The 27,821-nt window shown below is 42.6% G+C and overlaps 1 protein-coding gene across 2 annotated transcripts; it reads left to right on the forward strand.

Annotated features, from left to right (window-relative positions):
- Positions 1 to 1,640: 1,640 nt before the first annotated feature.
- Positions 1,641 to 27,035, forward strand: ikzf2 (IKAROS family zinc finger 2). Of its 2 annotated transcripts, none has more exons than XM_041950275.1 (9): positions 1,641 to 2,241; positions 3,327 to 3,409; positions 4,687 to 4,734; positions 10,616 to 10,717; positions 13,614 to 13,805; positions 16,262 to 16,429; positions 19,774 to 19,911; positions 20,491 to 20,622; positions 21,668 to 27,035. In XM_041950275.1, the coding sequence occupies exons 3-9, from the start codon at positions 4,707 to 4,709 to the stop codon at positions 22,468 to 22,470; spliced, it is 1,563 nt and encodes a 520-aa protein (XP_041806209.1). In that variant the 5' UTR covers positions 1,641 to 2,241; positions 3,327 to 3,409; positions 4,687 to 4,706; the 3' UTR covers positions 22,471 to 27,035. The 2 variants fall into 2 exon arrangements, with proteins under 2 accessions (XP_041806209.1, XP_041806208.1); XM_041950274.1 differs by having other exon boundaries at positions 1,641 to 2,017.
- The last annotated feature ends 786 nt before the right edge of the window (positions 27,036 to 27,821 follow it).

Raw genomic sequence — 27,821 nt, forward strand, 5'->3', positions numbered from 1 at the left:
GCACATCACTGGAGTCTGTGGGACCCTGAACTATGAGGAAGTAAAGCCCCAAAACCAGGCCAGAGAGCGCAGCTAAATTGTATATTTAACTGCAGCCTGACCTGTCTCAGATCTGAACCTCTGCTCGAAAATGATTCAGAACATTAAAATCCACTAACCTGAGACTCGAGTACAAACATAAGATGCTCTCAAGATGTTTACACTTGCGCTGGTGTCCTCAGTTGAACCAAACTCAGGCTTCTGCTGATAATTTTAATGGGGACGTTGCCATTCAGGCATTTTGTATCTTATCTTTTTATCTCTTATCTTTACGGAAATAAAGATCAAACCTGCGTCTTTTCATTCAAACTATTATATTATCTGAAGTTTGCACAGAAATCTATAAGTATTAGGAAAACAATTAAGAAGAAGTGGAGTATAAAATGTGTACAACACTGGTTTTGCACATTTTATTCCTAAAAAAAATAGTGTGAGTTTATTGCATCATACTGTAAAAACTGATTTCATGTTTTATACTGACTCATGAGCTGATTGTAATGATACACCTACTATGTAGCACTGCTGATAGAAACAATCAGCCATCCAACTATCAGCCTAAACCTAGGAACTGAAACTGACCCTATCACCTTTGAGTCAGTTGAACAAAAGGAGGTACGGTGCTTTGGCTTCCTGTCGCAAATAAACGCCATTTTCTTCATTGATCAAAGTGTTCAGTTCATCTGAACTTCTCGGGCGAGGCTTTTCACTGGGGAACTGAACTTTAATGCCTTAACCTTACGCCTTAACTTTTGAAGCTACTTTCAAGTCAGTGATTTGATCACCCGACTAAAGATGCCGCACGATTTGCACGACTCTTTTTAGGGTCTTTTCAAGTCCCGTTGAATCACAGTGTTTTAAGTGTGAAACCTGCCTCAGAAATAAGGTGCGCTAGAAAAAACAACATCAAAGTGACTTTTATAGTGTGCTGCTGTTAGCCTTCTGCTAATATTACAGTTAGGCCTTGCATTTTGACCACTGGAATCACGACTAAAACTTCTTCTGCTATATTACACACCACACTACTGCTGATGAGCATCATCATCATCATTATTGTCCTCATCTATACTCAGAGCATCTATACTCACAGATAGATCAGTGTATGTGTATGCTAGCTGAGAAATAAGAAGAAGGAAATGCCAAATATGTATTTTTTATTTTTATTTTTTTAAGTGGTGCTATTACACAGATTGTCCACTAGGGACGTCTGACAAGTTTATTTTTCACTGTGCTGCACAGCACATATATTGATCATAACTCGTGAATTGGAAAAAAAAAAACTTTGTCATGCATTCATGTTAAAGTTTGTTATCATAAATATTATCTCAAATATTGATATCGTCCTCAGGTATGCAGTATCGGTCGGGGTCCTCTCACAAAACAGTCTGCATCCTTGACAAGACAATGCTATGATCATTAATAATCAATTAATTCAAAATGTGTTTTTGTCACAAATTTTACAAATTACTGCACTATATTTGTATATTATAAATAGCTGCAGAATAAGTTAAAAAAAAAAAAAAGCTCTCTTCACTCAGTGTGTCCTTGAGTACACTGTAATCCCTACAGAAACACCTGCAGCGCGTGACAGTCAAGCTTGTGTCCCCACAGGGATGTAACCTGCTGCAGCCTCGGGATAATAAGAGGCCCCCTTGTAACCTAATCGATCGTCGAGCAGAGAGGCAGACCGGGTCCGCGCTCTGCGATCGGCTTCTCTGTGGCAGACCAACTTCCCAGAATAGCAACTCGGGCGCGTTGTCTGCTGCTCTGCTCTGCTCTGGAGGAGGAGATGGAGGACGAAGTCAGCGGTGGATTTAACAACTGTTGCTTTTGCTGCTGCTGCTGCGGAACCAAACTGGCGCTCAGTCCGCGCTGCGTGGCGCACGTCGGGCTAGAATGAAGCCTTTGCCAAGCCGAGACACTCAGCCGGGAACAGTACTGTGCAAGTTGAGGGGATTACATAAACTCCTCCGTGTTTAAGGTAAACGAAACAGGGCAGCGAGAGAGACATTGGGTGCATGCATCGGGTTTCCTGTGTTAACTAATCATTCCGTCGCCGCTTCCATCGAGCCGCTCAGTGTTGCTCGACTGTCGGCAGGCTGCAGGCGCTTCAGAGCTGCTGGAGGCGCATGTCTGCGGCAAAGGCAGACAAGCGGCGTCTGTCTGATGAGTGGAAAGCCAGACGGGCTCTGCTGTAGACTGCAGGTGATCGGATAACCTGTTGAATCGCAGCTGTCAGTCAGCTCCGAGCCACGGCGGCGAACGCGGCCAGCAAAAAAAAAAAAAAAAAAAAAAAAAAAAAAAATCACTTAACACGAGAAAACACGGCGCGTTGCCACAACAACAGCAAAAACTGTGCTCCACGGTCTTTGCAGCCGATGGTTATTTCCAGAGATGCGCTGTTGCGTGTCGGGTAAACGCGCCCTGTCCGCGCCGCCTAACCCGTCTGTGCGTCTGCGAAATAGACTTTTCCCACCTTTTTCTGCTGCTTGCGTCAATTTGTAATTCGGCTACCTGAAGTCACGTTGGAGACATACTAGGAAGTAGTGTCAAAAGTGGCCTTTAAATTGAGAGAGAGTGTGGGGGGGTAATAATTTAAATCATATGTTTTTATTATTTTGTTGGTTGTACTGTGTTTTGGAGGGAGGGTGGCCTTGCAGCACTTTAATCCGCCTCTACATCACATCACAGTCCCATTCTCCGCAGCAGCGGTGAAAAGGCGCGAGGCTCAGCCTTCTCCACAGCGGGTTTTCAGCATTGCCCGCACACGGGTTTCCAGTCTCTCGCTCGCTGAAAATAGCTTGGGTGCTCCCTGCCGCTATGGCTAATTCCTTAGGAACCGGTGGATCCAGTTTGATCCATCCCTCTCTTTCTTTCCTTCACCAACTTGTTGAGTCCCCCCCTCTCTCTCTCGCTTTCTCTCTCTCTCTCTCGGTAGGAGCGCGCGGTGCACGGCTCAGATCATATCTGCGTGACTTCTGCTGAAATGTCGCAAGTGTGAGTCCGGTGCGTGCGTGCGGGGCTCGGCGGGACGGTGTCGGGGAAAGCGGACGGGACGCGCGCAGAAGACGCTTTGACGCAGCGGCAGTCGCCTGTGGGACCCCGCAGATGCGCTCCTAAACTTTTCCTCAGCTCGCTCAGACTGGTTTTCAGACGCCCCCCCCATCGCCCTCTCGCTGGACTGTTGCTGCAACATGCTGAAAAAAAAGTTTTTTTCCTTTCATACATTACCCTGGAACAAATAGGCAGGCCTAATTTTGAGTTGTTTTTTTTTTATTGTTTCTGTAAAGGGAGGTGGAGACAACTTACCACCCCCTCCCTCCGTCCTTGACTGAAATTACCAACTAATTTTGCACAGGGGAGACGCTTGAAGGTATGAATCCACCTTTTTTATATCTATTTAGCCTATTACTTTCTTGTCTTGCTTTCACGTTTCACTTTTAATTTGAGCTGCCAGAAGCTAAAAGAAGAGGCTCTCATATTTTCTGTGGCTGGAAAGTGGCCAAAGTTACCTGCATGTAGCTACAGAGGGAGGCTAGATTAAGAAGCCACCATTAAGACAGTTGCAGCTGGCTTTGGTTCAGGTTACCATCATCTTTGCTATAGAGTAAACTGCCATTGGAAAAGAGCTCAAAGCGAAGACACTCATGATGTGGGCATTCTTGAGTCTGATACACGATTAAGAGGAAAGTTTCTGCAGTGGCACTTCTGTTAATGGAAGTGTTAAGCCTTGTGTTCTTCGAGGAAGCCAGCAGTTGTGCTGTGGCATAATTAAAATTTCTTTGTGATCTGACACAGTATTTAAGTAAATATGATGCAGTTAGCTCTGATTCCATGCTCTCCAAAGCTACAATATCACAACACACTTACTTTGTACGTGTTGACTTTAACAAATCTTCAACACAGCGATAACAACGGGTCAAGGGATAAGGATGGACCCAAGCTTCAGTTTGCAATTCATAATAATTAGAATCATCTTACAAGGAACTTGACGACTTCCCCAAAGACGCCTGTAGACACCATGTGTTATCAGCGTACCCTTAAAAGTTTAGAGCACATAAGCAGTTTCAAACCGAGGTGACTTAAAGTGTATCTCTGCATATTCTGAGCTACTGTTATTTATTGTGTCCATTGGTTGGTGAGTGTAATGCCAGTTTTGTACAAAAAGTTAAACTGCAACCAGAATTCAGTGATGATGATGATGATGTTGCACATTAATGGGAGTAAAAATGCAGAAACTTGAGACCAAACCAGCTATAATTGAACTTCTGTTTAAACCAGAATGTTTTTTAGAGAACACGAAACTAAAACAAGGCTTTCATATATTTAAAATAGCTCGTAGGGTAGCTTGCTAAATATACGTGACTACTTCTCCGATAAGAGAGCTGCACAGAGCAGAGCCTCTTTTGTAACTGGAAGCCATGCAGTCAAGGGAGCTTAACAGCCTTAAATTTGGGGCTTTATATGATTTTCAACAAGTTGATAGTTTACAGGTCCATGGTGTTTTTATGAATACTGATCAAGGTTCATTCTAGAGGTGCACATCATTGTTGCACGCTGTGTATTGTGGCACAGAGCTCAGGCTGCACAGCTTTAAAAAAGACTTTGTGTTCCAGTAATCGCAGTAATATTACTTTTTATTCCCTGCAGCACTCCCTGCAGCACTTGAAATGGAGGCTCCTGATGGCTACTGTGCTAGTAAGTCCTCATATCGCTTGCATGCTATATTCAGTGCACAATGACACTCAGCGACCCTCACTTTGCACCCAGGGACACAGTTTGTGCAGTATATTGGAGTGTCTGTCTGTTTAGTTGTACCAGTGATGGTGATAACGGTGACGATGATTCGTCTGTGTGTCTTTATCGGGACTTCTGCACTATTAACTTATTTTGACTTTGTCTCTTCCAACTTTTTATTACAATGCTGATACAAAAAAAACAACATTTTTGCTATCACAGAACTATAAACATTTCAAGGGATTTTCCCCTAGTGCAGCCTTTTTCCTGTTCACCCCCTTAAAGGTAAAGAGAACGAAGCATTAGCAACATCCTGTTGAATGCATCAGAAATATGTGGTGCTCCATTGCCCTTTGCTGGTTTCCTTTGGGCAGGTCTGTAGAATATCTTCCCTGCCCGCCTTGTGTTTTGCTTTGATATGCAGTTCTGAAAACAGGTGACATGTTGCTCATGACAGCAGTGGGGATTTTAGGCCTCCATTGGGGGTTCGTGCTTATAGGAACACTTGGCAGGCGGGGTATGGGTGGCGGCGGAAGAAGAAATGGAGGCTCTTCCTCTCCTTGTCCGTCTGTGGGTCGCTTCTGAAATGATAACTCTGGAACAAATAGTCGTCTGTTCCATTTGCATGAATCTGCGGAAAACACACATCATTGTGGGATGCAGAAGTTTGCATCCTCACCACTCCCATGTATTTTACTATATGCTCAATACATTGTCAAGGCACTGCTAACGGTGAGAGAAAATTTAGGTCAAATATCGTCCCTGTTGCCACAGTCATCATCATAATGTAGCATATACCGACACCGCCAGTAAATTCTACCATCCCTTCTAATATGCAGACATATTCTTCTACTTACCGTCATAAAACACACAAATACACTCTATGTCCTACAATATCGACCTCTGATACTCACATTGTACTGAAAGTTTGTTCAAACTGAACATGAAGGAGATTTTAGAGGTGGCATCGGAGCAAAGACGTGAGCAGAGGCGGTCAAATTCCCCCTCGGAGGCACAAATTGAGGCAAATACGCGTCTGAGTTCAACAGGCTTGACGTGAAGTAGCAGAAAACTGATGACCGGCAAAACCAAATGTCATTTCAGTTCAATACAACTCATGATATCATTCACCTGCCAAGTCACAGCTCTGTGACAGAAGCTTACGTCTGTTCATACAAGTGATGGATTTTTATCTTGGTGAAGATCGTTTTTTATTACTATTACTAATTTTTTTTTTGTACTCGAATGCGTCATTATGAAGTAGATGCTGATTGCACAGTATGATAGCTAAACAATAATGACACCATTGGGGTTTCTCTCACCATGCTATTTTTTCTACCACTGGGTATGATATCGTGGGAAAATGAAGGCTGACTAGCAGTCCAGTCTGACCGGCACCTTTTCTATCTTCTTTAATGTTTCTGTTATGTCTCTGTCTCCGTTATAGATTAAATGAACAAACTCCTAATGTTTTCTTCTACTCCCATTTCGACCCCCACGCCGACCCCTGCAATGGTTACCTGTTATACTGTGTAATTATGTATATGTATGATACTATGTTGTTGCTCCATATAGAATTAGTACATTACCTCGTCAGTGAACATGCTTCTTTCTTCTCTGTTATTTCCGAAGTGGCTTGATCGTGTCTATACGGAAATTTGGAAAGAGATGCATAGTGTTTTTTGGTAGTTGTTCGGCTCTGAAGGAAACAGAAAGTGATCTGGATGTCTTTGCGACAGTAATACCACTTGAAAATCTAGGGGGGTTTGAAAAGTTGTCTGCTTCCAGTTTAATCATCCATAAATAATACTAATAATGTTAAATCATAAGCAAGTAGTAATAAACTGACTTTATATGTATATAGAGAATAGAATAATTATGTGTATTGTTCAAATCCACATACACATATATATGAAATAATAGTATCTGTGACTCAGACTAGTGAACAGACGTACAGCCTGACATATGTAACTGTACTGTGATTGACAATATTTGTAGCTGCAGTTGTTGATGGGCTTACAGCTTTGCACAGAGCATGCACATGAAGAAGAAGGGAAGGTAAAATGTCTGAAAACCAGAGCAACCTTGCTTGCACTAGCAAAACGTGGCGTCTGTAAAGGCACCGTGGCTGGATTTGAATGCTCGTGCAGGTCCAAGGATAGCCGTGCCATTGAGCAGGTACGAGCTTTGTTTAAAAAGAGGCTGTTGAATAATAAGGAATCAAGAATTGCAGTTTCCTTCCTGTTTAATCAACCAACCTTCCTTTTTATATATACACTCTTCTCGCACTATTATTCTTAACCACATTCGCCGTCACTGTCGAAGCCGACCTCTCTCATTGTCATTCTTTTTCACGCGTGGCGCACTGCTTCTCTTTATCACATGCACCATCATAATTTATCACACATGCGATCGGTCTCTATGCAGAAATGATCCCCGCCTCTCTCGTGCACCTCTATCCTCTGTCGCACCTTTCTCATGTGCTCATCGCTCATAGATCATAATAGCAACTCGCGTACACTTGTGCTCTTTCTTGTGTCATTTCCCACTTGGAGAAATTAGGTATTTCACATTTCGCTTTCCACCAACGACAAACGAAAGATGAAGTTGTGCAGTTTTCCGGCTTGTAAATGGCTTTAATGTGACTGCTGAAGCTCCAACAGTAATTACACACTGTACATAGTGGCCTCATGTGGTCGGTCCTCCTGGGGTTCTCACATTTTAAAATCTAATTTATTAGAAGGCAGTAGTTAAGTTTGGTTTTGCATGCTATAACATCATTTATCACATTATACAATCATTCTGAAAAACAACTGTCATGACATTCAGTATAAGCTAGCTCATTATCTGCTTGACAACCCTCAAATAAAACTTTTGTCAGCTGTATTTTAGTTCTTTAAGCTAATGCTAGTTTCACAGACTCACGTAACAAAGCAGACTTTGCACTCTTGAATCCTGGAGGTCTCCATTTCGGAGCTTTGGAGCTGATGACCAATATTTGACGCGCTTGAAAGGTCAACTGGGATATTCCGGCTCCCCCGGTTGTCGGTCACTCGTGCTCTGCCGCCACCTCGCTAGCAGCTAATTACATGTCCGCCAGTTGCCCGATGCAGCCGGATGGTTTTCGTGAGAGGCACGCCGGGTTAGTTTGATGTCTAGTTTCTTGCTGTAGTTAAATGGGAATAAATGGCACGAGCAGGTGCAAACATCTCCCGCATTATGTACAAAGCCAGGGGTAACTGACAGAAAAGGAGAGGCAAATTAAAAATAATGAGCCGCATGAGCTGTCATGCAACTCGAGGTCCTGAGCAATAATCTAAGGGGAGACACTGTGTCATTTTAAAAACAGCAAAACTATGCCTTTAAATTGCCTCGTTTACAATACTCCCTCTCTAAGCTGGCTCATTTAAGAAATTCCATTTCCTCATGTTATTAATTATTAGTTATGTGCGGAGGTGGACTGTACCGGGTTTCTCTGGGTCACCCCCACATGCACCAATGCAGATTACCACAAGTGGAACAGTGCACTCGATGGCTTTGTAGCTCACAGCAGGTGCTTCTGTAACACTTCTGCAATCAAGTGTAAACATGTAGCTGCAGTCATTTATTCACAAATTACATGTGTGACTAGTACTCGTACAAGTAGTTTTTGAATGCTCTCATTTGTCTTTTAGTAATTGTTCGCTGGGTCAGTGGTGTGTGTGTGTGTGTGTGTCACTGTGATATGAGTCTGCGTCTCAAGGAAGGTTCAGGGTTTGACAGGAAAAACCAGCTCCCATACAGTGTGCATCCAGCAAGCCAGAAAGGAGGGCCCCGTCACTCCGGAAAAGAATCTTATTCAGTTCCTCACACAGCGAGACGTAGGTGCTGCCTTTCAAGATGCAGCCATTTTGTGCCTCTTATTCATTTCTGTCCTCACGAGCAGGCAGATGGAGCTCGACCTTGGTTTAATTTAGGATTTATTGTTATCGCAGATAACTCCTGGACCTCGACACCGTTTAAAACCGCTCGCGCTCTCTTGTGAATAAGTTGTAAGGCCAGAAATGGCATTGACCCTTGTTGGATTCCTGCGAGGATGACTGTATTTCAGAAGCCCTGCATGCGTTTGGCGTCAGTGATGAAGTCAGCGTTTACTACACCTACCAGTTTCATACATACACATTTGTTCCTTTCCATTTGTCAGCACATTAAATTATCCCAATTTGGCGTATTACTCAAAATACCTTTCCCCTGGCAAGTCGACTGTTTATGATCCTGATCTTACTGTTCATACAGGATTGACTCAGCAAACGCGAGGCGCCAACGCGACACCTTCAATTCAATCTGGGCTCATGTGTGTGGTTTGTTCAAGTTAATAACGCAGCAGCTTTTTTTTTTTTTTTAAACGGTTAAAATTTGAGGTCCCCGTTTCAACAGGTGTGTGCGGAAATGCATCCGTTCTTGCGATTGTATTTGACCATCATAAGCAACAGACAGACATGATAGAGGTTTGACTTCTTCCTTGCCCGAAGACAAGGAAATGTGCCTTTGATGACAAAAGCCCGTATTTGACGTAATTCTTATTTGATTGAAAAAACACAGTGACAGCATTATTCATAAATCAGCTTCTTTTTAACAATAGCTCTAACATCTTCAATTGAGGGTTTCTATATCAACATTAGAACCCAGACAAGCCCAAACTATTAGTTTATGCTTGAGACGACCCAGCCATGGTGCTGCTAGGCAGCTGTCAGCGTCTGCTACAGTAATGGAAAATCCTTCATGACAAATCTGGGCCACTCCTGTCTCCAGGACAGCATCGCCAAGGGATAGCCAGCGCCGGTCACCTGAGATTTCCTCCAACCCCAACCTGTGCAACCTGAGCCCGGGCCCAGGGATTGTGTCATGGACAACGTCTCCCAGTATGCCCCAGTCAGTGGGGCCGCCGCCACAATGGAACAATACCACGGAAGAGGTTGTCAAACTAAGAGGAGCTGTCACAGCAAGAGGAGATCTGACACAGATTTCTTTTTCATGTATGAGGGATCACTGCAGACACATTCAGCGCCGACAAATTGTAACAAGGCCTTCCGTGCGGCGGTTTCAGATGTAGCACGTAGCGCGTTCCTTTGATTTTAACTGAAACTTGCGCTGCTGCAGTTTTCGTTACATCAGTTTTAAAAGCACGAGGCAGTCTGGTCTCATTATAATGGATGCTTTCCAGTTTTGTCGTGGTTATCAGTTGTCAGTATGCTTGAGGAAAGCCTTTAGCTGTGCTGGTGGTGAATGACGGCTCCCTGTGGTTCCTAAGGGATCTGACACCTGGGTCAGCAGGGGTGTTCGCCTGTTGCCACCGCATTGTTCTGGTGACCCTGACGGGGCTGGGGTGTAAGGGGATAAGGGATTGGTTTGCTCTCCCTCTGAGTGGACACAGGGCTATCCATAGCCTGGTTTCTGTACAGACAGCTGAGAGGATGCAATCTGAGCCGCATTTGCTGGACATTCGGATCCCATAGGTGCATAAAGCCAGTTGAGTTAGTTGCCGTCTGCATTCTGTGACCTCTATAGTGACCATTCAGTGATCATTTTTAAGCTGACAAAGATCTTACACAAGGATGCTGTTTGTTGTTGAATAGAGCTGAAATATCTCATCCTCTAAAACATTAAAGTCCAAAAGATTTTTTCAGAAACCTTTATTTCTTTCTTGACCATGTTTCCTTTTTCTCTCACCTGCTTCTATATAATGTAAAAAAAAAGCCCAAAACTGGACATTTTTCACATAACAGCCCCTTATTGTATTTGCTGTACATCTACTGTATTGTACAGCACAATAAAGATCGCCATGTTTCTGTTTGTCTCCCAGGTAACGGCCAATGCTCTCCCGGTGAGGAGAACTCGAGAATGTTGGCGGATATGTCAACGCCTAATGGACAGATGGTTCCTCAGGGTCCTAATTCCCCCACCGGTGAGTGCTCAATCAAGACATACACAATTCTACAGTCTGCCAAGAGCAGCTACAGCACACCGGACACAGTTTCTCCTTTAAACAAATATACTGTTCTAACTCGCCAGATCCGTTCATTCTGATCATCATTGTTATTATGCTTTGTCTTAATGAAACCCAGTGAGTTCACAATAAAAGCCTTCCAGGGAAATAAGGATTGCAGTATTTCCCCTGAACTGCTGGAAGGTTTGTTGCACCAGCAAGTTAACATGGCAAATGTGAGCAGATCAGTATGTTTGTGAGTGAGGGACTGAGAGGCGATCTGCAAAGCACTGTGAAGCACTTTCACTGCATAAACACTGAAATTAAATACAAACTTGGAATAAAGTGAAGAATCTGCCAAAAAGAAAAAGGAAGAAATACCATATTGCAGCTTGTTCCATATCGCACTTGGCATTTACCCAGAAGTGTTGCTTGGTGCCTTTCAGCCTATTGACCTGACGCCTCAGATTAGCTTAGGCGATGTCACTGTGAAGCAGCAAAGTAAGAAAAGAGGAAACTACGTGAGACGAGGCAGCTAAGTTAAGAAAAAAAAACGGAAGCTTGTTTCCCACAAGTTTAGAGATACAGGGAGGCGGGCTGGGCGATGGCTTTCACAGGGAGATACTCTTCACCGATAAGAACTTCTGTCACTCTGGAAGTTGCCTAACATGATTTGCTATTCGAGGTTTTGTTACAAAAGAAAGGGCTGCATCACATCATGTGTTGAAAATAAGCACGAAGCGTTGTCAAATTGCAGCCGAACACTTCAGCTTGCAATCTTGAGCTCAGACTGTACGCTGTTGTCTTGGTTTCGTGCGCTCTGTCTGGTAATAAAAGGAGAGTAGAATTACACCCTTTGGGCAAGGTGACAGTTTGGGTAGTAAGAGTGACAGAACGTCTTCATAATGATGAGTTGCTTTCAGTAAACCTCTAATCTGTTGCAAACTTTCTGCCTGATTTTCTATGGATTGAGGGAAACTCGGACAAATCGCAGACTGGAGATATACCGAAAACTGCATCTCGATGATTATCACCGCTGCTTTTGTCATTGCAGCCGTGTATCAAAAGCGTATCCTCATTGGACCACTTTGTGCATTCCACTCTGCCACACTGGAGAGACAGATGTAAAGATGCAAGGAGCTGAATAGCAAGGACATTCAGGTCTGCTCCGTGTTGCCAGGATACAGCTGTTGAAGTCAAGACTCGATCGTAGCGTCTGTATTGGCAGTTTCGTCTGTACAAAGCGTGGCATTGGAAACATACAGTATCAGTTTAAAGAATGCAGTTGCTCAGTAGAGATTTAATTTGTGGTATAAATGTTGCCTGCATTTCTGAATGTATTTTACCCGGCTCTGAGAGTAAAGTAGATGCAGCTCCAAAGCCCGAGGGGACAGCTGATGGATGCAGTCAGATGGGAGGCTTTAGTAAAACAACCACATATGCTCACACTGTGACTACTGCCCCAGTAAATCCCAGAACAGGATCATCAGGATGAGTAAGTTTTGTTCGGATAGTGTCCAGTAAAGCCCCCGTATCCATTTTAAACCTTTAACAAGAACAATGGAAGCTTTTTAGTGGAAGACGCTCCCATTGGCATGCTCGTCACCTAGTATGGAAAATGTTTGTCACCGCTGTAGTGGTAACAAAGTCAAGTCTGCTACAGGTGGATCAAGTCAAGTTTTATTATGTAGCTGAGGATCTCTAGTTTGTTTCAGAGGGCTGTATAAAAAAAAAGCATAAATCAAACAACAAAAGCAGCGTAATCCCTGCGTGAAGCATGCAAATGGTTCTGATATTGTTGTGTATGACAGAGAGTGAACAAGCAAAGCGCAAGAAGCTGTAAATGTGACACACCGCATTCTGCCTGGTCACTGCATGCCTTTGGTAAAATGGGAAATTAGCATTAGCTCAAAATTAGCATATGTGTTTGATAGAAGAGAACGGGGCAGATTCCAAGACAATTCTTCCTCTCCCACAGGAGACAGAATTCAGCTGCTTTGTGGCACTATCAGAGTCGTGTGTTAGAAAAAAAAGATGCAAGTCGTGCTCAAGCATTTTCTCATCCATCCTAAACTGTCATCTCGTGTGTTGAGCACAGTATGAAACAATCACATGAAACCCAGCAGTGTTTCGGCTTTGTCGCCTAACAGGCTGGGGGATTTAGTTCAGTTGGGCTGAACTCTATACAGTTCGTACAATCCAGGTGATTACCGGGACGTCAGGTGAATGAAACTAGGCGTACGTGTGTCTGTTGCACATGTGTGTTACTATCCATCTGGATCATTATTTTGTGTATTACTAATTGCTGGTGACTGATAACTAGAGACTGCAGGTGGTGAATAGTTTCCCGCCACAGCTGCCCACACAGACCCACACCCCTGCACACACACAATTATACAATCTTTTGCCCTTGTCTTCCAGCCAATCTCCCATTGCTTGTCAGGTTTAAGCAACAGGGCCTCTGGCACTCCCTTTCTCCCCAGGGACAGCCAGGAACCAGACCAGCCTGTTTCTCTTTCTCTCTCTCCCTCCCTTGTTAGTCGTCAGTCCACGTGCCCATTTAATGACATATCATTTCCAGCGTCTATCTCTCTTAATTCAACCCACGTCCATTGCAGATCAACCCAGTATGCCTCGAGCCAATCCATCCTGAAACCGTCACCGTTCATCTCAAGCCTTGCCGCACATTTTTGTGTAATAATCTTCAATCTTGATCCAGCCATGCATCCCAGGGCCACCCTAGAGCACATAGTTTCAACAGAGAGTGTTTTTTATGGCACAAGTATGTTTAGGGTGCTCCCATAAAACCGGCATTGTCTGAATGTGACACTGTAAAGATGTGCATCTCGGGATTGATGTTGTTTTTGTTTTACAGAACTGGCAATTAAGCAAGAGGAAGAAACAGCGGAGGAGGCTGACAACAGAAGCCCGGCACTTGAAGAAATAGGCCAAACAGGGGAGGAAGAAGTAGCAGTGGAGGAATCCATGACTGGCAGCCCGAACAATGTGCAGGATGAATTATCAGGGCCGAATGTGACAGCTGATGCAGGAAATCGACAACCACACGGTACCAATGAGTATATTTCCATATGCCATTAAAAACATGTAATGGTTTGCAGAAGCTGTTCAGTTTAATTGTCACATTTCTTTCATGAACATCTTTGCACATTAACAGTCCACACAGGCTTTTTCTTTTTCTAATGATTGAAATCAGGGCAGTGTGTACATTTCCCATTCTTTAGAGTGAGTCAGAAATGATTTGTTTTCCTCAGCAGTGGGTGTGGAGTGCTCTCTGTTTTTTTGTGTGCGTTTTGTTGAAAGACAATAGCTTAGACCTGGAATTATTATCAGGGAAAAAAATATCCTTGGAATCCCCCACAACCTGTTCCAACTGACGCCATGACTGCTGTGGTTGTCGCAGCATTAGGATCATATTTCTCTTTTCCAACAGGCAGCAGATCAAAAGATTTTCCATTAGTACAGAAGACAGTATTTGTGAGTCGCTGTAAAATTAGAGGAGTCCTGAACGGCATCATTATATTAAGTCCACCATTCACTCAATGCAAGAGAGGAACACACACACGCATTTCCCTTCATTACTCTGGAAAATATTGTATTTACTGTGAAAGATACACACAAATAAATGCAGCACAGATACTGTGCAAGTGAAAATTGTATATATTTAGTTCTTAATTACAACTAATGCAAACATGGGGAGAAGATGCAAGTTCAATCAGTTCTTTATTTCAGTTCAGAGATTCAATTTAGTTAGAGTGATATCGCTTTAATGTAATTTAAAACAGTCCAACTGAGGTGAAATTAGTTTTTTTTTTTTTTTTTTTTAATTTTAGTTCAACACAGGGCCGGTCACTTTGGTTTCCTTTAGTCCAATTCAGTTCTGAATGCTGCCATACACAGTGACTGTACCTGAGCTGACACAAATTTATCTCTACAACCCTGATTCCAAAAAAGTAAAACGTAAAGAAAACAGAACGTGATAACTTGACAAGTGCAAAGACAAGATTCACTGTTCAAACTGTTGAACTTTAGCGTTTTTTGTTAACATACATTCATTTTGAATTTGATGCCAGCAACACGTTTTCAGGAGCAACAAAAGACTGGGAAAGATGTGGAACGCTCCAAAACCAGCTTTTTGGATCATTCCACAGGTAAAAAGGTTGATTGGTAACAGGTGATAGCATCATGATTGGGTATGAAAGGAGCATCCTGGAAAGGCTCACAAGCGAGGATGGAGCGAGGTTCATTACTGTCCATAATATCATTAAAAAGATTCAGAGAATCCAGAGAAATCTCAGTATAGGCCAAAAACTAACACTGAATACCTGTGACCTTTGACTGCAGGCAGCGCTGCGTTAAAAATCAATTTGACTGCATAGGCTCAGGGACGCTTTGGAAAGACACTGTCGGTAAACACAGTTTGTTGCTGCATCTACAAATGCAAGTTAAGACTCTACCATGCAAAGTGAAAGCCACATATCAACAACATTAAGAAACACCACCGACTTCTCTGCCCTGAACTAATCTGAGATGAACTGACACAAAGCAGAGTCCACATTTCAGACTGTTTTTGGAAATCATGAACAGTGTGTCCTCAGGGCTAAAGAGGGGAAAAAACATCCAGATTGTTACGAGCATAAAGTTCAAAAGTCAGCATCTGTGATGGTATGGGGGTGTGTTTGTGCCCAGGGCATGGATAACTTGCACATCTGGGAAGGCGCCATTAATGCTGAAAGGTACAGACAGGTTTCGGAGCAGCATATGCTGCCATCCAGACAACGTCTTTTTCAGGGACGACCCTCATGTGTGTGTAAAAGAGTGCAGGTACCAGACTGGCCTGCCTGCAGTCCAGACCAAGCAAGAATGTGAAAGAATAACCCTTTAAAACCTGAACAATTAGTGTCCTCAGTTCCCAAATGCTGAGTGTTGTTAAAAGAAAAGGTGATTTAACACATAGTAACCATGTCCCTGTCCCAATGTTTCTGGAACATGTGCAGGCATCAAATTCAGAATGAGTGTAGTTTTTTAGTTTAGCATTTTAAACATTAAATATCTTGATCTTGTACTAAAATTCAATTGAATATAAGTCAAAAAAGATTTGAAAATTCAGTTTTTAATTACATTTTACACAGTGTTTTTAACTTTTTTTGAATCAGGGTTGTATTTCCAAACTGTTTTCAATAGAGAAAATGGTTCATTGCTGTAAATACAGAGTGAGTTGAGCTTTTGTTTTGTTTCTTGATTTCTATTAGTATTCACAGAAGTAGTTCAAGGAGTCATATGCCATGTTAGGACAATTTGATAGATGTGAGTCAGTTTGTACACTATAAACCAGCTGTCAGTGCTTAGTGGCTCCTGCACCCGGGGAGACAAAGTCAGCTTTCAGTTATGAAACAGAAAAGGTAAATAAGTTCAGTTAAACACCCCAAAAAAAAATGTCTGCAGAGTTCTTCATGCTTTCTAAAAATGAGTGTGGTATTGACTTCCTGTGCCTGCGTCTATCAGGTGACAGGCCGTTCCAGTGCAACCAGTGCGGCGTCTCGTTCACCCAGAAGGGAAACCTGCTGCGACACATTAAGCTGCACACAGGCGAGAAACCCTTCAAATGCCCCTTCTGCAACTACGCCTGCCGGCGGCGCGATGCCCTCACCGGTCATTTGCGCACTCATGCTGGTAAGACTCCTCCTCACCCTCTTGTCTTCCCTTTTTACTCATCCACCTCTGTTACCCAGAAGAGACTTCATTTCTTTCATCAGAGGTGCTTCACAGATCTGAAGAAAAAAGAAATCAACCCTCACATAAAAAGCATTAGAGATATTTTAGCACGGGTCTGTCTCAACATGAACTGAATGTCATGAATATATATATATATATATATATATATATATATATATATATATATATATATATATATATTACTAATATTATACTTGTGTTACATGTTTACACTCTGTCTCACTGCTATGTGTGTGCACATTATCACCCCAGTCTGCCCCTGACATAATGCAGGAGCCTTGAAAAATATTTTTGTCCTTGGAAATCAGTGATCTCGAGACTAAAATGTACCTCCCAAAGGCCAAACCACATCTGTGTAGACATGTATCAAGAAGAATTTAAGAGGCCCCGGTCTAGTTCAATGTAAGGTCTTTGAAAAAACATTGTATTTTTCCATTTTGTCTATCTACAGGCTTTGTAAGTACCTCTTAGGTGTTCTCCTTAGATATTTCTTCCTCTGTAGCTTTGTGTGACTAATGGTCATGGTCACAGTAGCCATACTTGCCAGTCGGTGACTCTGTCTTGTATTGTTGTTGGATAGGCATGGTGGTGTGTGTTTTTTTTTTTTTTTTTATGCGACTGTTATAGACAGCGCTGTGAGTGCTTTGTGGTTAGGTACCAAGGACGTGCTGTTCCTTACTTGCTTGACTCGCTAAGGAGGAAACTATCTGTCTGTTGAGAAACACATGGGGAGTGCTGGCTGCGTCTCAACTGTAACCCACTTTCCTATCACAGAGGATCTCGCCCCTCTTTTGCTCCTTTGAAACCAAGGTCAGACAGCGCTGTCAATACTGCCTGTCATACCCCCACAGGGGTTACTCATACACTCTGCTCTTTTCAGATAGAGGTAACATGTGCTTCTGGCTGTGCGTCCATGTGTTTGAGTGCATTTTGTTTGCACGTCTGTTGTTACTCAGATGCCTCTTTTATGCATTTCTTACTTTCTTATCTGCCTCTCCACATCTGCCCTCCACCACCATGATCATTTTCCTGCTTTCACTTCCTTTATTGTCAGCCGAAGTCGTGTGGCACATCCCCCAACCCCTTCTCCCCCTGTAAAACCATGATTAATAAGTTACACCTGCCTTCCTCTGGTCATTCAGTGGGGAATGTGAGGAATTTGATGTTGCCAAGTTGTGCTGTCGTGGCGTTTTTTAAATGCAGAGACCCCTCCTCGGTTGCTGCAGACCTGGCAGCTCTGGCCCGGTGCCCTGCCTGGAAGAACAGGTGTCACCAAAAGAGGGAAATGCTGCATTGAAAGAGAGGTCAGGCGAGGAAAAGTGGAGTGAGAAACAGTAAAGGGTGGTAGAACAAAAGTGTGTCGAATGGCTGCTGTCCCTAACGTCGGGTAAAATGTCGCAATTAGCCGGCTGATTGGTGGAAGGATAATGCAAGGACAGGTAATGCTTGAGAGGCAAAGGTTTTCACATTTTTTAAGTCGCAGGATTTAAATTTGAGCAAGTTCCCGTTTATTAGCCAAATGCAATCAGCCAAGTGAGTCCGAGTGCACAGTGTGGATCATTTACATGAGTAAGAATAGCAGCTGAAAGGTGGATTCTTCAGGCCCATCCAACATCTGCACAAGGTTGTGTGTGGGTGGATATCTGAGAAAGTAAGAAAGCCTGTGTTGCGTGCGTGCGTGAGAGAGTGTGTGAGCCGCTAAGAACGAGGGAGCGACGTTTGATCGAACGCTGCCTACTCCGCTGTTTTACTTTCACGGCTGGAAAGCAGCGAAGAGGACGATTTCCATGATGACGCTTCATTTCGAAGTTACACTCTTTCACGACCCAATAATACTGAAACCTTTTGTTATTAGCATCCACCTTTTAGATCTGATCGTACTCAGAAAAGTGGTGATAATTAACCCTAGTTTCGAGTTCTGCCAATACAGTGTCATTCATAGACCACAATAGTACTGAATGACAGATACGACAGAAAATCATTCCACATGATTCACTGAAAAAGGTGCCTGCTGATGCAAGATTGGTCAAGTCATTCTTCAGCAAGTGGGTTTTATTTCACTCACACAAATCACAGAAGTCATCCAGGGAAGAGAAATGTAACATTTCCAGATAAAGAATTATCCAGTTCTGAGTAACTCGTCTTCTTATACGACATATTAAGTCCTTTAAAAATAAAAGAAGAAACTGAACATCCCCTTCTGTGGGAGAAAGAGCACTTCTGTTCACGTGTGAACTATCACCTACCTCTAAGTGTGTGTGTGTGTGTGTGTGTGTGTGTGTGTGTGCGTTACAACCTCCAGGCCTCAGACTGAAACGTGTTTGGTTTCTCTGTTCTCACAGTGACAAGAGCGCAGGATCAGCCGCGCATCTTCTTCTAGTAATCGCTGTCGCCGTTACGCCAGTGAACGTCTTACTACATTGCGTCGCTAATGATGCTGTCTGGGTCACATCGGCGTGCTTGTGTGGCCTCCAGTTCACTCACTGAGTCCCTTTATGAGTCATTTCATTAGTTCTGAGAATACTCACAGGACACGGACCTGTTCCCTCAGCAGTGTCTGCCTGCGTAGGATTTTCACTTTAATGCTGGCTGTTGCAATTGCATCTTTACACATTTTTTTACTCAACTTTGGCCTCAATATGGAAACAGCTCATGTAGTTCCATTGTACAAACACGGTGACACCAGTAACCTCAACAGCTACTGGCCTATATTTACTGTGGGCTGTCCTGTAGTTCAGTATTGTAATGTCTTTCATTAGTCACACTTGGATGTCGGATGGATGGAAGGAAAGACGGGCTTGACCGAGATAGATGTAAAGGACGTGTCTTCATCTTTCCACTCGTCTTGGTAGGAAGGAATTGAATGAACCAGAAACGGCACAATGAATCACACTCCACCTCCATAGCAGTTTAACATTGGAGCTAGTTTCCTGCGTGATCAACTCCGCTATTCACTCAGCGTGCCACAGCAGTGGGAGTTCGCTGTGCGCTTCAGACACCAAAGTGTTTTGAAATGCAGACTTCATGGTGCAACTATCTGTGTCGCCCACAGCTTGTCTGGCAACAGTTGTGTGGAATCCTCACACAAGTAGTGGAATATCCATGATCTCAGAGGCTGGTTTGTTTGTACTACTGACTGTTCACAGTAGTGACTACTACGCACCACCCGAACGCTGCAGCGGGTTGTGTTCTCTCATTGGGCACTGCCCACTCTCTCTCTCTCTCTCAGTACAGGAGTGAATGAAATTAATATTCTCTCCCTCGAATGTCTCCGCTTCTAGTTGGCAAACCACACAAGTGCAACTACTGTGGCCGGAGCTACAAACAGCGCACTTCTCTAGAGGAACATAAAGAGCGCTGCCACAGTTACCTGCAGGGCATCGGCTTGGATCCGACCACCAACACTGGTCCTTACACAGGTAAATAGTTTTACTCAAACTGAAACCAGGAAAATGAAGGCGTCCTAATCACAGTGCAATGAAATTCAGTAGAAAAGTTGGATCTCACAGGAGGAAAGCAGTATTAGCATGTACACTGTGATGTCTACTTGGACCTATAATTAATTGGATACAGTACTAGCATTAATACTCCAGTATAGAAGGAATGAAATTTATTTTAGGCTTATATGACTCAATAAATAGTGTATTTATTTCAGTGTATTTCTTTGTTTTTTTTATATATATATCTGTTTAACTTTTGTGATAGCTTTTGTTCATATAACCACTTAACTGCTGAAATAGTTCAGCAATTCATTCATTCTGTAAGACAAGCAGCATTCTTATGGGAAGAGTGAGGTTTATGGGGCATGGCTAATCTGAAGTTATGACTAAATTTCAGGCCATGATCAAAATAAATGGCCCTAAAACCAAAATTCTGATTTCATTTTCACATCCCAAGAAAAGTGATCTGTTAAGTTTCCATTTCAGCACTTAGGAGTCCCTCCATTCAGCACCCAAATGCAGTCTTGCCCTTTCTAACCCCCTCCTCAAACTTTCAAGGTGAGGTTCCCGCAGAGCCGAGGACCATGGCGGAGGCCAACACCATGGCCGCGTTTGATCGACCGCCCGTTATTGAAAGGCTGCACAACAACGTGGGCAAGAGGAAGAGCACCACGCCCCAGAAATTTGTGGGTGGGTATTTCAAGCGTAGCCAGGCAGATGACAGCTTTCTCTACTTTAGTCAGTGTCCATAAGGAACAGTGTCATGTGCGGTATCATTTCATTTCAACTCCTCCATTTGCTTTCTGAAGTCTGAAGTCGAAGTGGTGGTTAAAAATCATTCTGTTGTGTTCTGCACTCACAGACTTCCATGCAAATCATATTGTGGTGACTGTTTTTTTTACCTCAATTTGAGTCAAACTCTTCAATTTCAGTGGATGAAATGTATTGCTTCCAAGCCTAAATCCAAGCAGACAGTCATTTGGACTTAACTGTTGCTTTGCAGAGTCTCAGAATGCATTAGTAAAACTGTCATCATGTCATACACCTTGCTGCTGTATCACTTTCACACTGATAGAATGGAAGTATGTTGTTAACTAACCCAGTTCTTGGTTTCTGCCCTTTCCTACTTTGCGTTTTTCCCTTCCTTTTCAACATTGCATCATGCAATATGATAAAATATCACAAATTAGCCGTGTCCTACTTAGGAGCACAGATTTTTTTTTCTGAATATGGTTTTATTTGCCACAGTATTAGAAAAAGAGATTGAGAAAGCAAGAGCAAGCGGTTGACTGAGAGGCAAGGAAATGTTTTTCACTCTGTGGTTAGGTACACCTGTAACTTTGCCATTGCTCTTATCGAGAGAAAACAGCTCACCGCATCCCTGTTCGAGAGGGGTTAAACAGTGCACTAGTAGATGGATGGGGCTTTCCACCCCATTAGACTCGTACACACAGAACATCAAGAACAAAATATGAAAAACAAGCCCTGAAATATCCGCAAGATATAAGGTTCTCTGGCGAGAAAGGAAATTTTGTGAAATCAGACTATGCTCGCATTTGTGCGTATTGTTTCTCTCTTTTGTTTGGAGCTCAAAGCAAGAGTGTCGCCCTCCACTTCAGCTCTTCAGCTCTTTCGTCTCTTTTTTTTTTTTGTTGCCTGACATTTTGAAATTGGATTGCCATCTTGTTAAGTCATTTAATTCCACTAAGTCATAGTGTTGCTCTGTGTCATGCAGGTGAAAAGATGTTACGCTACAGCTACCCTGAAGTAGGCTATGAGATGGGCCTTAAGTATGAGAAGCAGGCAGAACTGTTGCCAGCCCACATGATGGACCAGGCCATCAATAATGCCATCACATACCTTGGATCAGAGACCCTTCGGCCCATGCTCCACCATCCAGGTCCCCCTCTCTCCATGGCGGAGGTGGTGCCCATGGTCAACCCCCTCTTCCACCATGTCCTGCCACTGGCCCAACGAACAGAGCGTCTAAGAAACTGTGACACCCTGCCACCTCAGCCCCATGACTTCCCCAGTCACCCCTCCACAAACGGCCCCGCTGCCTCAAACCGGCAGGTCAAGCCGCCCCAAAAAGGGCAAGAGGAATCTCCCAACAACAGTGGACTCGACTCTGCTGACTCGGCTCGCAGCAGCCCTCAAGAGAGGCAGGGCAACCACGGCAGCAACCCCCCTTCCGGCCTCAGGTCCCGGGGTAGTCCAGCGGTGATCTATTCAGGTGAGCGGGTGACAGAAGCGTCGCCCAGAAGCGGGGCAGGAATGGGGACAGGGATAATGCGAGTGGCCATGGAGAGGCCCGCGAGCCAGGGAGGGGTGCAGGTGTTCGGACGAGAGGGCCAGGAGCTGCGGGCCTTCCAGTGCGAGCACTGTCGGGTGCTCTTCCTGGACCATGTCATGTACACCATCCACATGGGTTGCCACGGATACAGAGATCCACTGGAGTGCAACATTTGTGGTCACCGCAGCAAAGACCGCTACGAGTTCTCCTCTCACATAGTCCGCGGTGAACACACCTTCCATTAAGAGGATGGGCAGGAATGAAGGGAAAGGAGCAATAGCCTGATATCCGTCCTTATCCCCAGACCTCTGAGACTGCGCAGTTGAATGGCACTGTAGACAAGTGTAGCACAATCATAGCATAGACTTCTTTTTAAGCTACTTATTGTGAATCTGAACAGTTGAACAATCATATGAAGGTACGGGCCAAAGACACATTTTTCTACATATTAAATTAAGATTAATGTAGAGGAAGGAAGGTAAGTTTTTTTTTTTCTCTCTCTCTCTCTCAAAATGTTGAATTGTATAACAGAGCAGCTGTCAGACGACTTTGACTAGTTTTTCGTTTCAGTTTTATTTGGAAATGTCTCCTTTTGTGCTTGTCCTGTGCTCCTTTTTTCTATTATTTTACAGAAATGATATATTGAAATATGAGAACATGTTCTTGCCTTGCGAACTAAGTGAACCAGATGGGGGAAAAAAAAGTTTCAGCTCCACCAGACAGAATGTCACAGTTACAGCTGATGACAGTAGTAAAGGCTTCAGGTAGTCTTAACTCAACTAAAGAAATACTATCAGTCATGAATTCTTAAATAGACATACTGGATCCTTGCAGTTTTCCTCTTTCTTCTTTATGACATTGCTGTGGCTGATAATCCTCATGCTGGTGTCCATTTGAGCTTGATTTCCAGTGGTGTGGTTGTCTGCAAGGTCTCTGTAGCTATAGACATTTGAACAGCCATGCCATCACCTTCAGTATTTTGACCTGCTTTGGTATTGCCGTGCATAACAGCGTCATTTTTAATCAATTAGCAAACATAGCTCAATACCATGCATTTAAAAATAAACCATTTGAAATTACACCAGACTTTACCATTGACCCCCACCAATGTTAACAACAACAAATGCATGTTTTGAGACTTTTATTCCCGTTGTCCCTTAAATATAAGTTGAGTGCAACTTGAAATGGCAGATGAATGTCGGTAAACACAAATAAAAACTAGATGTACGGAGGTATATCCCAATTTGTATAAATGATGGTAATCACAAATGCATTATCCCTTCCACAAACACATACTAGCAAAAAGACGTTACATATAGACTAGGCTACACATTGCATTCAAAATGATTCTTGCCTATATTAATACCTCATTTGCAAGGATGATGCTAAAGCTAATGCTAACTGTCTAAAAAGGCCACATAGATGGGTGATAGCGGAAAGCTACTTCCTAACAACCACGTTGTGGGATTCAGCCGGTGTGATAGCCTTCACTCATAAAAGTGGGCTGATATTAGGGTGTATAATAGAGCTGTTTTTTCACTGCCACAGTGCAGTATGTTAGCAGACGAAACTAGCAGTGCTAGCTAGCAAGCTAAATAACTTAGTTTTTACTTAGACCACCCACATTTTTTTATGTCATCAGTGGCGGGTGAAGCACTCGAGTGTCACTACCTGCACAGAAGAAGAACACCACTAGCTTCCTGTTGCTGGCGTGCAGATTTTCTCATTTTAAAACAGGTCCATACAACTCAGCTCAGACAGTCTGAAAGATGATACCCATTCGACATTACTTTATTCTTTGAAAAAGGCACTGACTCATACACCAGATTGTAGAACACTTAGAAAAATATGTCTTCTCATGGAAATTTTGTGAGTCTTCCGCCACAAATGTAATCAAATCCACATGCAGATTTTACAATTTGTACTTAAATGAAAAAAACCTTTATTTCCACAAGAACATCTCCAATACAGATGTTCTTAGTCCTATTGTTCTTAGGTTTTAATTTATGTTTGGAGCCATTAATATATAAAAATAAAATGAAAATAATATACAGTTAAAATTCTCATTTATAAATCTCTTTATTTCTATCTCACTTGTATTGGAACATGCTTCTCTCCGTAGTAATCAGCCTCTATTCAGCTTGACTGACAAGTTAGAACTATTGATCATCAAGAGAATCCACAGTGAAAGGAAAAACAAGTACAGAAAGGGTAGCCTGATGGTTTTGTCAGCCCTGTGACCTTAAAAAGTTCAGTTCATGGCCATCTTTTTCATCGACTTTTTCTTTTCTGAGCAGCACAGCTAACGCATCCTCCACACAAATAACTGGCCATTTGTGTCTTTCCCCGGTCTTATAAAGAATTGTTAGATCCTGGTGGCTTTGAGGGCACAGATTCCTAAAAAATGCAGATCTGTTTTTGTTTTGATGAGTTAAAAATCTAGAAGTCGCTCAACCTCCCGGCAGGAGTAACGATGCCTAATTGCAATGGATACCGAAGGGGTAAAGGAGGCTTAGGATTCGGCATGGGTCGCTCTTCTCTGATGTACCTCACTTCATGCTTTAGGCCCATCTTTTTGATCTAATCCACTTAGCTATTAAGGCTGGATGACTGCGTGTGCTTGTGTGAGTGTGTTTAGTATACGTGTTGTGCGTTTCTCTTCAGTGCTTTTGGTACGGGGTCAGCTGGGGTCTGCATTATTGATCCTGTTTTCCAGCTACATACGTGTGGTTTCAATGCCATCTTATTTGAATGTCACGAAAAATACACAAAAACATTACAAACTCTGCACAAAATCATCTGGGGATCTTAAAATGTTGAGTACCTTTGCATTAAACACAGCTGAATGCCTTCAGTTTACTGCATTATGGGAATAGAGGGGATTCTTGATGTGTGCGATGGGCATTTGCCATGTTTTTGTTTCTCCTACTGTAGTATTCACCAACACTCACCAACATCATCTCAAGCACACACACACTAATAATGTCCTTCACGCTTCCTCTCTGTCTGAATGTCACTCTTTGCATTCCCATAATGCCACCACATTCATGGATGACCTTGCACAGAGGTGGTGGAGAACGAGACAGCTTGAACAAGAGGAAGAGTGAGGAAGAGGAGTGTGGTTGCCGCATGGTACTACTCTGAAAATGTAGCATTCCAAGTCACCTCTGTAAACCTGCTCTAACGTGAAAAGCTCATGTATGCAAAGTTAAAATGGAAAGTCCAGATCTCTAGTCCATCATCTGCAGTATGTTGTAGGATGACAGATTTTAAGGCCAGCTGCAGCTCTCTCCATGTGAAAGGACTCAGATAAGACTGTGCTTTGTACGGTCGGCCATGCACTTTATGTCCATGCCCTGACACCAGGCAGCCTTGTTGTTGTTGTTGTTTTTTCCCACCTAGTTGTTATATTGAAGTGTAGGTAGAGTGAAAAACAATCGATTAGCCTTTTCTCTGAAAGGACAACATAGGAGAGACTCCATGTAGGTGTTGCGAAGCTGTCTGATGAAGTTTTTTTTATTGTAATAGTACTTACAAGAAGTTTGGCATTACTAGCTTCGCACTGGTCAACATCCTAAACAGTTGATTTTTCTCTACAGTTAAACTCAGTGATTTTCTCCTCTGTGTTCAGTGTCTACTTGTTACCAAAAGGCAGCTTTTTCTCTGTTTACATGTTGCTTCTCTTATGCGCAACTGGTGCCCAGCCAGCATAAAAACTTACTGTGTGTAAAGTATTGGCACTGGAAATTGTTTACACCTCGCAGCTGTGATATTGACTCGATACATTCCTCTATTATATCATTCCTGTATATATTCATTATCTGAAGCCTTATCGATTGAGACAGGGGTCCTCCTAAAACAACATATCCTTTTAATGATCCCATGACCAAATGTTAGTTAAAGCTACTCTCATTGTTCTTCTTTAATCCCCTTCTGAAGGAATGCAAATAGACAGACCGCAACTAAATAAAGCATAAACAGGGCATAAAATATGACAAGATATTAAAATTAAATGTTATTTTCTCAGTTTTCGTTTGTTCTCCAGGTTGCATTTGGTCAGATTTTAGGGCACAGACATGTTTTTTTTTTTTCTCTTGTTCTCATATTAATGTAATAAGGACAGCCTTACTTGTACACAAATTATTTCAATGAAACAGCCATATGAACAAAAAAAGGTGAGAAAAAAAAGGTCTTCTGTCAGCCCTCCCTGTGAGTGAGGAGTTTACTTGAAAATCTAAATCATTGCTATTGTTTCAGATTGCGGGGATGTTTTTGTAAATTTTGAAAACGCGTGTGCTAAATGTCTATTTTTCTGCTGAAATGTTAATGCAACTAGTTTTGTGAACTTTTGCGTGTGTGGTTTTTTTTTTAATTTTAAAAATGTTTACAAAAATGTAAAAGACTGGGTTCAGGTGAATTGTATTTTTTAAGGAATAATATATGAAAGGTGTATATTTTGGCACTGAATATTGAAATTATTCAGATTTGTGTGCTGGCCGATCATCTCTGACATTGATAACAACTTTCTGATGTGAGGGCTCTCAGGTATTTGCATAGGTTGTGTATTTTTATGTCCTAAAATATGTGATTTATTTATCAAAAAAAAAAAAAAAAAAGATGCGCAGTTATTGAATTTCTTGGTAATTTCTCATGACTTCAATCAGTCCAACACTGAATGTGGTAAAGGAAGTTGGAGTATTGCTCAGCCCTGTTTTTGACATCAGTGACATTACATGAAGACACACTGCTGTGAAGAATACAATGTATATTTTTAAGGCATGGGTTTCTCTCTATTAAAGAAATGATTTTACTGCCTTGGTTGTTTTGTGAATTTCGAAACAGGATACATTGTTATATACTTTTCTTCAAGACATGCAAACTGCATCTTACGCGCGATTAAAATATTTTATTGTGAGAAAAAAAAATATGCCGCTTCAATCTTGTGAAAAACATGCACGGTCACGAAACTGAAAAAAGCTTAAAAGCATGTCTGTAAAGGTGACTTATGTGTGGTTTAACTCCTCTGCCACTGTTCAGATTTGAGTTCTTCTTGTTATAACTGTGACCATGAGCACAAAGGGGAAATCCAGCCCCGGTCGAATTTGAATGATATGATTCCAGTGGTTTTGCACAGCAACGTCAAAATCCACAAACGCAGACAAGGATCAAGTTGTGAACTGATGAGATCAGGTGACACTTGATGAATTAGCAACTCTGTTGACGTGCAGAATTGCAACCCGCTGTCTTATTCTGAATGAAAGCCTTTTATCAGAAAATGTGTTCTTATTATCCCAGCATAGCAGCTCACACTCAGCGCTTTAGTGAATTTACGCGACTTTTCTCACCACGGTCTGTCTTCCTGCTGCTCAGCTTCACGACAGACTCCCCAGCTGCTCTGTACGATATCGTAAAAAATAACACACTCTGTGTCAAGTCTATTTTAGGGCAAATCTTCCATTTAAACCTTAATAGGCCAATTTCCTGGACATGAATTATGGAAAGAAAAAGATAATTAGAGAGAGACAATTAGCACTGATTGGGAAGCCCTGATTAGGAAGCTCCGGGGTAACGCCGACACAGTAACAGTTTGCTGAAT

This window comes from Chelmon rostratus, chromosome 13 (assembly GCF_017976325.1).
Source record: "Chelmon rostratus isolate fCheRos1 chromosome 13, fCheRos1.pri, whole genome shotgun sequence".
Lineage (NCBI taxonomy): Eukaryota > Metazoa > Chordata > Actinopteri > Chaetodontiformes > Chaetodontidae > Chelmon > Chelmon rostratus.

Coding starts and splice junctions, on each gene's coding strand:
- ikzf2 (XM_041950275.1), top strand. CDS start 4,707: ATGGAGGCTCCTGATGGCTACTGTGCTA. Junction 4,735..10,615: donor TCCTGATGGCTACTGTGCTA/GTAAGTCCTCAT, acceptor TTTGTCTCCCAG/GTAACGGCCAATGCTCTCCC. Junction 20,623..21,667: donor CACGCCCCAGAAATTTGTGG/GTGGGTATTTCA, acceptor TGTGTCATGCAG/GTGAAAAGATGTTACGCTAC.